At 33.5% G+C, this 14,520-nt stretch overlaps 2 protein-coding genes across 2 annotated transcripts in view; one reads left to right on the top strand and one right to left on the bottom strand.

The window, feature by feature from the left end:
- The window catches only part of CFAP47 (cilia and flagella associated protein 47), a gene marked incomplete at both ends in the record, with an annotated part of 367,798 nt that overhangs the window by 197,993 nt on the left and 155,285 nt on the right, over window positions 1–14,520 (bottom strand). The window contains 2 exons of the mRNA XM_080718845.1: window positions 3,338–3,426; window positions 5,313–5,463. Of these exons, the coding sequence (XP_080574971.1) occupies window positions 3,338–3,426; window positions 5,313–5,463 (240 nt within the window). The remainder of the gene's footprint in view (window positions 1–3,337; window positions 3,427–5,312; window positions 5,464–14,520) is intronic.
- On the top strand, window positions 13,411–13,998 carry LOC308278777 (transmembrane protein 126A-like; the record flags this gene model as incomplete). Its single annotated transcript, XM_080718796.1, has 1 exon — window positions 13,411–13,998. The coding sequence occupies one exon, from the start codon at window positions 13,411–13,413 to the stop codon at window positions 13,996–13,998; it is 588 nt and encodes a 195-aa protein (XP_080574922.1).

The following is a 14,520-nucleotide window of genomic DNA, read 5'->3' as shown; positions in this document are numbered from 1 at the left end:
AGAAAGAAATTGAAGAACTTGGAAGATGAAAAGATCTCCCTTGCTCGTGGATAAGCAGAATAAATATCATCACAATGGTCATTCTTCTAAAAGTGATCTACAGATTCAATGCAATTCCTATCAAAATACCAATGACATTTTCATAGACCTAGAAACATCAGTCATGAGTTTTATATGGAGAATAAAAAAGACCCAGAATAGCCAAAGCAATTCTCAGCAATAAGATCCATTCAGGTGGTATCACAATCCCTAGCTTCAAATTATAACTAGAGCAGTAGTAGTAAAAACATCATAGTATTGGCACAACAACAGGCATATAGACCAGTGGAACAGAATAGAAGGTACAGAAACAAACCCACACACTTATAATCAAGGGGCCAAACTCACTTACTGGAGACAATACAGACTTTTTAAAATGGTGCTGGGAGAACTGACTATCCATTTTTACAAAGATAAAACTAAATCCTTACCTCACACCATGTACAGGCATCAACTTGAGATAGATCAAAGCCTTGGAAATTAGACCAGAGACTGTGAAGTTATTAGAGGAGGTCATAGGCTCAACACTCTAACATACAGGCACAGGCAGTAACTTTCTCAACAAGACCTCCCATTCAGAGAAAATTAAAGCAATAATTAATAAGTAAGATGGCATCACACTAAAAAGTTTCTGCTCATCAAAGGTAACCATCAAGAACCTAAAGAAAATGCCTACAGAATGAGAGAAAATCTTTACCAGTCACCATAGAGGCTAATATACAGAATATACAATGAGCTAAAAAGACTCTACACTAGCAAAAAAATAACCCAATCAAGAATTGGGCAACTGAATTGAATAGACATTTTACAAAAGAAGATTACAAATGGTTAATAGATGATGGAAAAAAATGTTCAACATCATTAGCCATCATGGAAATGCAAGTCAAAACTATGCTGATATTCCATCTAACCCCAGAGTGTCGAGCATAAAGAAGTCAAATAACAACAAATGCTGGTGAGGATGTGGGGAAAAAGGAACACTTTTATGCTGTTGGTGGGAATGCAAACTAGTTCAGCCTCTATGGAGGTCACTGTGGAGATTCCATAGAAAACTGGGAATGGATCCACCATATGATCTGGCTATACTCCTCTGGGGTATCTTTCCAAAGGGGTTGAAATCAGAGAACTAGAGTAACATATGCATACCCATGTTCATAGCAGCACAATTCATAATAGCAAAATATGGAACCAACCTATGCCTCTATCAATAGTTGAATACATTGTAAAATTTTTTGTGTGTGGTAAAATTTTATTTTCTGTGGGGGTAGAACCCAGACGATTTTCTACCTCTGGGCTATACTCCCAGACCTATTTTATATTTTATTTGGAAACAGAGTCTAAGATCCTGAGAGCCTCACTAAGTAGCTGAGGCTGACTTCAAATCTGTGTGATTTTCCTGTCTCAGCATCCCAAGCATGGGGATTACAAGTATGTGCTACCATACCTGATTATATTGTAAAATTATGGAAAATACATACAATGGAATTCTACTCAGCAATAAAGAAGAACAAAATTATGTCATTCACAAAAAGTTGGAAAGAACTGGAGAACATTATGTTAAGTGAGATCAGCCAAGCACAGAAAGAGAAGAGACATAGATTTTCTCTAATATGCCCAAACTAGGGACTATTAGGAATACCAGAAGGACTCCAGATAATGGAGGAGAAATTTCAACAAAGGTAGAAAGGAAGGGTAGGAGAGGAAGAAGGCTGAAGTTGATTAACTGGAGTAGGTACATTCAAATATGTGTATAAGTGTGAATGTAGCATGGTCAACCTGAACACTCATTGTTGGGAGGGGGAAAGGGAAGGGGGGAAGACACCAAGCACTGTGTAAATGTATGCCATTTTCAATATGATCTACGTAAAAAAAAATTAAAAATAGAGCCGAGGGTGTAGCTCGGAGTTAGAATGTCCCACAAAAATAGAAAATAATAAAAACAAATGAGTTAGAGGAATGACAGTTAACCTATTGTGGTGGCAAATGCTTATAATCCCAGCATTTTGGGAGGCTGAGATGGGAGGATTGCAGTTTTTGGACACCCTCAGCTACTAGTTTGTGAGACCCTTTGCAACTCAGTGAGACCCTGTTTCAAAATAAAAAATAAGGCTGGAGTTGTAGCTTAACGGTAGAATGCCCCTGTGTTCCAGCTCCAGTACCACAAAGTAATAATGATGATGATGATGATAATAAAAATAATAATAATGACTGTCAAAGGAAACTGTCAGAATTTCATTTCTCTTTAGGTGAGCACATTATCTGTGATAAATGTTTGAGTTTTATGAATTAACATTCAGGTATCATTTCCTTTTATTTACTTTGTAATTTAAGTAAGACTTCACCAAAAGGAAGTATCAGCATGCTTTTCCTTTTGTTAGTTTTTGTTACCAAATAACCCTTTGACATGTTATATAATTCAATTACTACAAACCTTTAAATAAATACTTCATATTATTTCTTCCTTTGATATTTAAATGGGTGCTAATTCTTTGACAGGCAGAATGCTTCCTATAGAGCAGTGAGTTATAAGCTATTCAACATTCAGCTACCAGAGAAGACCACTGGGGAATCCTACCATCTTTTTACTAACCACTATCACATGAGAAACTTTCATTTCATAAATTTGTATTAGCTTAAAATTCAATAAAAAGTGTAGCTTTGACATATTTTTCCATTTTTTAAAAGAGTTCCAGAAAGAACCTGATGCAGTAGCCAACCTAGGCAACTTATTGAGACTAACCACAGCATATGGGGGTGAGGAGACTCCCAGATAGAAATCTGGACATATTTTTTATTTTTCTACTAAAACTCTCTGAGATTTAAATAAAAATTTTTTTAAATGTCAAAAAAGTAAAAATTCAAATGCTCTCTTTAATATGTGGAATCTAGGGAGAAAAAGGGTCATAGAAGGAACTCTAGACAAAGAAGAAACCATAGATGACCAAATAAGGTGAACTAACTGAGGGGGATGGGAGGAAGGAAGAGGGAAATTATCTAAGGTATGTGATATAAATTCACAAGCATATAAAAGCCAATCACTAAGCCAAACATGAGAAGGTTGGGGGGGAGAATGGAGTGGGAATTGGTAAGGAATAAATAAGTGGTGTGTATTAGTATGCCTCTACCATTTTGTATTCCATAAGATGTATGACTACAATACACCAATAAAAATGTAAAAAAAAATGTAAGATTGCAATGCATCAAAATTGGTTTATGTTGAAGAGGTGAAGAAAATATATATAGTCCTAAGAATTAAGATAGCTAATTTCAATAAATTTATACCAAAATAATAACCTACCAGAAATCTCCAGAAGTTGGGAAGGGGTTCTTCACATTTAGAATAATTTCCTTTGATTCATAACATGGACTTTTGCATTTTGTAATTTCCTAAAGTAAAAACACCATACTATAAGATAATAGCAAAAATGAATATTCTTAATCAGATAAAATACAAACTTAAAATATACAAATTGTCTGGGTTCAGTGGCACAGACTTATAATTCATGTACTTGTAAGACTGAAGCAGGGGTGTTGCAGATTCAAAGACAGCCTCAATAACTTAATGAGATTTTGCTTCAAAATATAAATAAAAAAAGATGGAGATGGAGGTGTAGCTCAGAGTTAGAATGCCTATGTTTTTTTAATACCACAAAAAATTACACATTTTCTATTTAAATATACTTTTAATAGCAGTGTGTGGTACATTGCTGTAACCGCAGTACTTGGAAAGCTGAGAGAGTAAGACCATAGGTTCAAACCCAGCCTCAGCAATTTACTAAGGCTCTTAGTCATCTAGCGAGATCCTATTTCCATATAAAAAATAAAATAATGCTGAGGGTGTTGTTTGGAGGTATAATACCCTTAGGTTCAATCCCTAGCACTACATAAACAAAAATTAAATAAATATTATACTGATAATAATGAATAATTTCCTTTTTCCACATTCTTTTGCTACAATACAAGTAAAGGTAAAAATATATTTTATCTCATTGCCAGTATATAGTATTGTGATAATAATTAAACTATTTTCAAAGTAGTATCTCTCAAATTGATCTCATTAAATTAGGTTTGTTAATGATTAGACATGGTTTCTCTTTGTAAATAATCAGTGACATATAACTAATATGTATGACATAAGACAGAGGCAGATGTGTATGTACGCCTGTTTGTGTATAAAACTTCATTAGTATTCTCTACTGTATTTATAATGTGGTCACAATACTGAAATTCTGTATTATAATAAAAACATATACATGAAATAATAACTTCAAATTATCCAGAGCAACTCCACAGAGAAGTTTATAGAAAAGAAGCTGATGCATTTTAAGCCTAATTATGTTACTGTCTTTTTAAATTTCTCTATTGCTATCTAATACATTCTGTGGTTACTTAAGGCCATAAGTGGGTAGATGGGGAGGTAAACAGAGTCACATTATCTTCAGGTGTTAGATTTTTGCCCTGGGGTCATGTTAATTACAAGCTAAACCATTTATGTGTCTTGGCCACATGTAGCTAAGAATTATGGTATTTCAATTAATTTGACAGAGTAGAAATGTATTAAGTATTCATTAAGAGGAACTCAGAAGATAACAACATATGTCTGGGTGACAAATGCCTACTTCCTATTCTAGGCATCATTGTCTAAGAATTCTATCTATATATGTAAGTATTTTGTTGTTCACATACAACATCTGATCACCATTTAAGTTCCCAGTGTCATAGTCTACTTCCTATTGTTGTCCTGCATCCCCCAAATTCTTTATAATCCATACAGAACTTTGGCCACATCAAATTCACCTACTTTTTACCATATATCTATGGTATAAATAATATTTGGACACTATAATGACTATAAAAGATAATTATAACAACATCATAACCATCTCAGATATATTTAAAAATCCTTATCCAACTGCCTTTGAGATACAAATGCTTAAAACTTTGTTAGGAACATCATCACCTTTTAATAAAAGCAGCATTAGCGTGAATATTATAATGAATTTGATAAACAAAACACTCTGGATGAATTGATGAATGTTCTGTCAAGAAAGAGAAAAACTTTTTTGTTGCATAAACTATCAAACCTTACTTAAAACAAAAATATAAAGATAAGTCAAAGACTATTTTATTTTAAATCACAAGTCTCCATAGAAAAAAATATGATCTGAAGGATTAAGAACTGTTTAAAGATAAAATGTGGAAGATCAGCCTTGGTTATGACCCCCTAAGTTCTGGAAATAGAAAAATGGACAAAATAAGTAAAATTTACTTACAATTGCTTTAAAATTGAGAACTTCACCTTTGAGATCAAAAGTCATTGTGGTACCTCCTATGCCACTCTTAGGTTTAGAAATTAATAGCAGTGTAGCTTCAGCAGGATGGAGGAAGCGACTGGTAAATTTAAGGATGATATTTGTTTGGTTTCTATTTAATGAAAGAGGAAAAAATTTACTGAAAAAGAGAGCTTACAAGCATTTATTCAGTATAGACCAGGTGCCTATAGCCTGAAATATACTTCTACAAAAAAATTAAAGATTTTGCTGTCTTGACACAATCTATAAAATATAAATTTACCTATTATATGCTAACTATAGAATTTTCTAATAGTGAGCAATAGGAAATTCTATACGTATTTTTGTATGAAATTCATAGTGCATTTGTGCTATTTAGGAAAATTCTTTGTCATGTAATTTGTTTCTAGTAACATTTTTGGAAAAATGAGAAAAATTTAAAATTATTTATTTATTTATTTATTTATTTATTTATTTATTTATTTATTGGTGGTACTGGGGTTCATGGAAACCCTTTACTTCCAGGTTACACTCCCAGACCTATTTTATATTTTTTATTTGGAAACAGGGTCTCTTAAACCAGCGCAGCTGGCTTTGAACCAGCACGATCCTCCTGTCTCTGCCTCCCAAGCGCAGGGATTACAAGCGTGCGCCACCACGCCCGGCTAATATGATTTAAAGACATGCTTAAAAACAATCTTTGAAAGTCAAATATATATATAATGGTAGTTTAATAGTGTGCATGTTATTTGAATAAAATATTTCTTCCCTTTGAAGAGGGAATGAAGAAATCCCAGCATGGTGGCACAGGTCTAATCCCAGTATGTGGGAGGTTTAAGACAGGAGGATTGATCACAAATTCAAGACCAGCCTCAACAACTTAATGAGAATCTCAGCAATTTAGGGAGAACTGTTTCAAAAACAAAATTTAAAAATATAAGGGTGGAACATGGGGGTAGAATGTCCCTGCGTTCAGTCCCCAGTACCACCCAAATAAAGACAAAATAAAGAAAATATGTCTACTCCCCTTAATCTTTAACTTTATAATATAAAGTATATTATAGTGGCAATATGTCCATAAATTTGTAAGACTCTGTTTTACAAGTTTGCAGAAAAAATATTACACCATAGCACTCTAGCAACCTTGCATGACTCTATATCTGTGTCCTAACTTTAGCTAATAAAATTTTTGAAAGACCCATGATTTTCCCACAAAATAACAGTCTGGAGATTCTTGAAGAGATGCTACAAAGACTTCTCATTTGCCTATCTCCCATATGAATCTGTCACCAATCCGTCAGTGTGTGTCTATGTCTCTCTTTTTTGCTCTCATGTTCTCTTTGTAGTATTGGGGTTTGAACTCAGGGGCATTCAATCTCTGAATTACATCCTCGGTACTCCTTTATTTTTATTTTGAAATGGCGTCTCACTAAGGTTATCCACCATGCACTGTCCACAAACCTAGGTTTCTATTGTCTCAACTTCCCAAGTACTGGAATTGCAGGCATGTGCCAATATTCCTGGCTATGTCTTTAAAGGGTTTCCTATTGTTTCCTGGCTTCTGCTGAGGTATAAGACTTTCTATCTTGCTGTCTTTACAGTGGAATTACAGGCTATAAAGCTGCCTAGTGGCAACATAAAATTGGTTCCTCAGCAATGGAGTGTATTAAATCATCCATGACATAGTCATCCTACCACTTTTGTTTTAGTGTTACCCTACATAAGAGATATGAGAGATCTGGCACCTTTAACTACTTTTGCTTTCACTAGTTAAATAAGCAATGAGTTCCCTAAATGAAGATCGAGATCACTGTTTCTTCACTGATTCCATCTCTCAGGCTTGCCTTACCTTGACAAATCTGTGGGTGATAAATATTGGGGATATTTTACAATTGACTTTACTCTGATTTTTAGCATAATCAGTACTATACATCCTATGACAGTTATTTTTGTACAAACTACAACCGATTATCTTCTCTTATAGTATACTTATGGTGAAATGGAAATGGAAATAGATTCCCATGGTCTAATTTCCACAGAATCTGAAATTGCTGTTAAATGGAACTACTGGGAAGCAACAAAGAATAAGGTGAACCAGAAGCTTTCAAAATCTATAGAAATGTACTGAAATTCTTTTGTAGGAGAAATTACAACTCACCTGTAGCAGTGGTCGGGGTAATTTTGATTCAAATATGTGTCCTTACCAGTACCCTAAATTTTGTTTCTAAGGAATATTATAAAAGGATCATGGGCTCAGATTTATTGAAGAACAAATAATATTTGATGTTAAAGTGTTTTTCTTTGTGTATAGGCTCATGTCCTGTATTAATATTCTGGTGAGTGCTTTAGGAACTTTCTAAATATTCTAAAACCATCATTAGATAAAGTCAGTCATTTACTAAATCATTTGATAGATATAGGTAATTTATAATCTTCCAGACAGATTTTTATGCTTGGAAAATAATTAGAAAAAATGCTATTCCTGATTTCCTGGATCATACCCTCTATAGTATATGACTGGTATTACCATATAACAAAATAATTTAAAAATTACAAATCATGTATGTTCAACAAATTGGTTATGAAAGCAATGGGGAGTGATATATAGTCTGCAGCATCAGAAGAAGTGATATGTAAGATGAGATTAGAAGGATGAAAATGAATAAGCTATATCAAGGGGAGGAAGAAAGTACGTGGAATCATAACTTCTTTGAGTGACTAATCAAAGACTAGAAATGCTGAAGTATAGAAACCAAGAAAGTTAGTGATGCAAGATGCAGCTAAGAGTTAGTAATAAAATTTATAAAAATACTACCATAAAAGTGGAAGTATTGCAAGCTACTTGGAAGACTGTGAAAGTATAATCACAAATTTATGGCCAGTCTGGCCAACTTAGTAAGACCCCATATCAAAATAAAATTTAAAAAGGTGATATAGGTCTGTGGTAGGGTATTTGCCTAGCATGCATGATAAAAAGTGAAAGTATTTTTGTATTCTATTGAGAGAGTCAGTCTATATCCTAATGTTGATGGGAAGCTATTGGAATATTTTATGTGGAAGATCAGCATATTCAAATTTTCATTAAATATTTTATATAGTGATAGAGAATGAACTCTAGAGTCTTTAAGAGAATATTGTGGCAGTCAATATATAAAGATATTTTTATATTAAATTAGAGGGGAAGCAAGGGTATAGAGGAAAAGATGCCAATTTCAAGACACAATTGGTAAAATCAGTAGGAATTTGTAATGGATTGGCTCCTCATGGAAGAATATGTAAAATAAGTGTTTGTTACAATAATGTAAACAACATGGACTTAATGATTTTTATGGACATATACTTAAGTCTTATAAAATAAATGTCATGACTAATTTTATGGGGTAAATAGCTAATTTTAGGACCAATGAGATTTAGGTTTATTTTCAATATAAGTAATCTTTTTAAAATGTTTTTGTCCTTTAATTTGATTCATTGTAATTTTAAACAAAAGTGTGATAGAAAATGATAGAAACATGCACATAACTCTTGGAGCACTTTCCTCTGAGTCCTACTCCTTCCCTCACCCTTTCTGTACATATCTTTGAGATTGGAGATTTTAAAATTTTGTCATCATACATAAATTTTAAATGATCAAGACTTCTTTCTTAATTTGTTAGAAATGCCAGAATCAAAAACTTAGTTCACTTCAGGTACGTGTTCCATGTCTCTGGTCAGTGTAATATAATTACAGGGTTTATCTTGACTTTCATATTTTTTATTTTCTTTTTGCTACAATGACTGTCCTCATTTAAAAACTTTTATTTAATATTGCATGTACCTTGTAAGCTACTTCAAATTGACTTTTGGTATAGATGGAGAATAAATGTATAATGTCAATGTCAGTGCACATATGGCTCAATGAAAACAATGAAGAAAAAAGAAAAGAAACAGAATGGTTTTATAAAATTATGCTTTCAGTCTTATTACAGTCCATCTGTGGTTTCAGCTAAATATAGTCATCAAACTTTATGCAAAAATAAATGTGTTTTCTTGTATGCTAGTATAGCCTTTAATCTTTGGGGGTGAATTTAGATCCACAGCTGGCAAATAAGTTTTGTTTTTATTTAGACAAAATCTAAGATAGGATACAGTGTAGAAAAAGATAATTAAATATATCTGATAATTATAAAGCTATGAATTTTTGTTTAAGAAAACAAAATATTTTCAGTTTTTTTTTTATAAAAAAACAAATGCTATTTAATCTGGCTGTTATGGTTTGGATCAAGAATACCCCCCATCCTCATGTGTTAGTTAATATAGCAATGGTCGGAGGTAAAAAGATTATATTATGAAAGCTCTGATGCTGATGGATTAATAATATGAATATATTTGCTAGATGGTAATTGTAGGTAGGTGGAACATGGCTAGAAGATATAGGTCACTGGGATAATGGCCTTGAGGAAATACCTGTTTGTGGTTCCTTTCACACATATCACAAATCAAACCATTGTCAAATTACAGCCTCATCGTATATTTGCTATCTGGCAGTGTGTATATCATTTGTAGCCGGGAGTCACCAGTATTTTAAACTGGGAAAGGAAAGACAATTTTGCTGATTCTTTATTAGAAGTCCCAGTTGTAGTACTAGATGTTTTTCTTACATTTTCAAATTTATTACTGACAAATCTGTTGGTAAATATTCTGATCCTCATTTTCCAAGTATAGAAAAGAGGCTGTATTATAGAGGCTGTAAATGTCAGGATTAAATCCCAGAAATTAGTTCTAAGTTAAAATGGCATGAAAGAAGATATAAATCACAGTTGTGTCAAAACCCAGATGCATAATCTTTCTTCTTAAGAAAAATCTCACCAAAAGTATAATAAAAAAATAAAAGGCATTTAGTTTGAGGGAGTCATCATTACTAAGGGGTAGAAGGGGATTCAGACAACTTGATTCTGTCTATAATACCAAACCATTGGGCATAAAGCAGTTTTTTGTAATCTAAAGTGAGGCCTATGAGAAATCTTCAAATATATAGTTATAATATGCATTTCTCATTCATCATGTTATACATATGAAGAGGTAACCAAATATCCTGAGAAATTAGAGTAAATCCTTCAGTATGAAAAACTGAGACCAAGGTCAAAATAAAACCATCTGATTTCAGAGAAAATAGAGGCAATTCATGTAATAGATAAGAACTTGAAAGTCAGAGATATTTATGAAAATATTATAAACTTAAGAACGGGATGATATAAAAGAAAGATATTCAAAGAATAATGTTCATATACATTAAAGAGTTGGAAAAGAAGGCTTGTTCATCAATAAAAAAGAAAGAAACAAGTTAAAAATATTAGTGATACCATAGGTCTATATGGGATTCAACTAACTTCTAAGATTTTCATGCCTTTAGTTGTTATATATTGGACCTGTTAGTTGAATCCAATATATAACAACTAAAGGCATGAAAATCTTAGAAAAATGTTAACAAATAATTTTAGAGAATTTTCCAGACAACTTCACAAGTAAATGACTTATTGTTTACCCAGTACATATAAGGCCCAATGGAAGATCTTAAAATCTTTCATAGGTTGAGAAAACCAGATGTATGGTAGATTTTCTCATAATAAACAATTGATACCATAAAGTAGTGTAGACATATCTTAAAAGTTGCATGAAAAAATAATTACTTCTTAGAATAATATACTTAGCAAAATAAAAATCAACTGCAGGTTTAGTATAAAGACATGCTCAAAAATTATTTCTACACTGATCCTTCTTCTCCCCATGCCTTCCCCGAACCATTTCCGTGGCTTTACATATGTGAGAATACTAATCAATCTTTTTTTTTTGGTGGTACTGGGGTTCCTGGAAGCCCTTCTACTACCAGGCTACACTCCCAGACGTATTTTATAATTTGGAAATAGGGTTTCTTAAGCCAGTGAGGCTGGCTCCAAACCAGCGCGATCCTCCTGTCTCTGCCTCTCAAGCGCGGGGATTACAAGCGTGCACCACCACTCCAGGCCTAATCAATCTTAATACACTGTATGGGAAGGGGAAATGGGGAGGGACCTGGGAGAAAGCCCATTAAGTGCTACATGCATGTATGTCACTATCACTGTGAAGTACATTATGGTGTGAAACTACAAAGTATCAACAAAATTATAAAAATAAAGACATATTCAGAAATAAAAATTTTTTGAAAATTTAACCATACTAAATTAAAGGGATCAGCAATCTTTTCAAAGAAGTAATATCAGAAAAAATTCCAAACATAGAACAAGAGGTTGATACACAGTTACAGGAATCTTATATAACTCCCTTTAGAAAAGATCACAGAAAAGGTTTACCATGAAACATAAGAGTTAAACTGAAAAAATGTAGAAGCCAAGGAGAGAATTGTAAAGGCAACAAAAGAATAAGTGATATTCAGAGACCAATTAGAATCACTGCAGACTTCCCAAACCAAGTAATAAAGGTGAGAAGGGACTGGAATAATATATTCCAAACTCTGGAAGAAAGCAATTTGCAGCCCCAAATTTCTTATCCAGGAAAACTATCTCTCAGATTAGATGGGAAAATAAAAATCTTGCATGACAAACAAAAGCTAAAAGAATTTATGTCTTCCAAACTGGCACTAAAGAAAATACTAAGAAATAAAAAAATTAACTGCAAAGAAGGAGTAATACACACCAGAAGCAGAGAAATAAGAATTTACATCAAGCAAAAAACTAAGCAAATAAGAACAAACACTACCTCAAACAGAAGTTAAAACTCAAAATTTCAGGAATTAAAAATCTTCTCTTAATAATTACATTGAACATGAATGGTCTAAACTCCCCCTAAAAATACATAAGGTGGTAAGATATATTAAAAAACAGAATTCATCTATCAGCTCCTGCAAGAAACACACCTTACAAATAAAGATAGTAACAACATGGAGGTAAAGGGCTGTAGCAAGGTAATCCATGCCAATGGAACTCAAAAAACAAGGAGGAGTAGATAAGTTAGACTTCAAGCCCAAGCTTATTAGAAGAGACTAATGAGACAATTTTTAGTGATAAAAGGAACAATTCAGCAAGAGGAAATAATGATAGTCAACATACTTCACTATGTCTTTTTAGACTACTAGACTATAATGGAATGAAACAAGAAACAAACTATAAAAAAGACACAAAGAAACCACATAACTACATAAGCATGTGGAGACTGAACATCACACTGATGAATGAAGATTGGGTCATAAAAGAAGGAATAGTGAAATCAAGAAATTTCTAGAAACAAAAGTAAATAGAGATACAACATATCAAATCTCTGGGACACCTTTTTGTTGGTGGTGGTAGTGCTGGTACTAGGCATGGAACCCAGAGGCTTTTTACCTCTGGGCTATTATTCCCAGAACTATTTTATATTTTATTTGGAAACAGGGTCTCACTAAGTTGCTGAGAGCCTCACTAAGTAGCTGAGGCTGACTTGGAACCTGTACGATCCTCCTGTCTCAGCCTCCCAAGCACAGGAATTACAAGCATATGCCACCATGCCCAGTTCTGGGACACCTTTAAGGCACCATTAAGTGGAAAATTCATAGCACTGAGTGCCCACATAAAAACAGAAAAACACCAAATAAATAACCTAATGACACACCTTAAAGCCCTTGGAAAAGAGGAACAGTCTAAACCCAAAGCCAGTTGAAGACAGAAAATTATTAAAATCATAGCAGAAATCAATAAAATAGAGAATAAAAAAATAAAAATTTAAACAAAACCAAGAGCTGGTTTCTCAAAAAAAAAAAAATAACAAGATTGATAAACCACTAGCTAACTTAACCAAAAACAGAGAGTATCAACCCAAATTACAAAGATAAGTAATGAAAAAGAAGATATTACCACTAGCAATGTAAAAATCAAAAGGATTATCTGAAACTACTTTGAAAAATTATACTCCAGCACAATGGAAAATCTAGAAGAAAATTACAACTTTCTAGATAAATAAAACCTTCCTAGCGCCTGGGTGGGAGGGGCCAAGGTTGTCGTGAACTCCATCGTTCCAAAGGAAGAACGGGGGAGGCACCGGCTGCTCGGAGGAAAGCAGAAGGCTCAAGATGGAAAAATGCAAACCCGATACTATGAAGGAAAGCTTACTTGATCTCATACACAGAAAACTTAGCCAACTTCCAGAAGCAGAAAGGAATCTACCTGAACATGGATCTATATATGTTGGACTTAATGCTGCTCTCTGTGGCCTAATAGCAAACAGTTATTTTCGCCGTGTCTTGCATATAACACAGACTCGAATAGCTGCTGGCTTACCAATGGCAGTGATTCCATTTGTGACAGTATATGCTTCTTACAAAGGTTTTGTAAGTTTACCTCTGAGTACAGGCTATTTGAATTGTGAAGCCTGTACTGTCACACGAGCAGGAGTGGTTGGCTTTGTTTTGGGAGGTCTATACCTTGTTTTCTTGGATATACCTGTGAATTGTGGCCTAGCAGCCAGGTATGAGTCAGCCCTGCTACCAGAGAAAGGAAACTTATTAACTTACTGGGTTAGAATTTCTAAGCCCATCTTTAGAAGGATGTTATTTCCCACTTTACTTCAAACTGTGTTTGCAGCATACCTTGGGTCTAGACAATATAAACTAGTTATAAAGGCCCTTCAGTTACCTGAACCTGGTCTAGAAATTCACTGATTTTTTTTAAGCAGAAATGTATACAAAAATAAAATGGTGGAAAAAAAAAACACCTTCCTAAATCAAGTCAAGAAAATATAGAAAATTTAAACCAACCAATAGCAATCAAAGAGACTGAATCAGCAATAAAAGCCTAACATCAAAGAAAAGCTTGGGATCGGATGGTTTCAAAGTGAATTTTATAAAACCTTGACAGAAGGGCTATTCCGGATACTCCTCAATTTATTTTGTGAAATAGAAAGAATCAGAACTCTCCCAAATATATCCTATGAAGCCAACATCACTTTAATATCAAGGAAGGAAAACTACAGGTCAATATCGATGATGAACTTGGATGCAAAACTGCTAAACAAAATACTATCAACACATTCAAAACAACATCAGGAAAAGCATTAACCATGACCAACTAGAGTTCATCCCAGGTATGCAAGGCTGGTTCAACATACAAAAATTAATCCATGTAATTCATCACATAAACAGAACCAAAGAAAAAAATCATATGATCATTTAAATAGATTCTGA

Source organism: Muscardinus avellanarius (assembly GCF_963383645.1).
Source record: "Muscardinus avellanarius genome assembly, chromosome: X".
In the NCBI taxonomy this organism is placed as follows: Eukaryota; Metazoa; Chordata; class Mammalia; order Rodentia; family Gliridae; genus Muscardinus; species Muscardinus avellanarius.
This window is presented reverse-complemented; position numbering and strand designations above follow the sequence as displayed.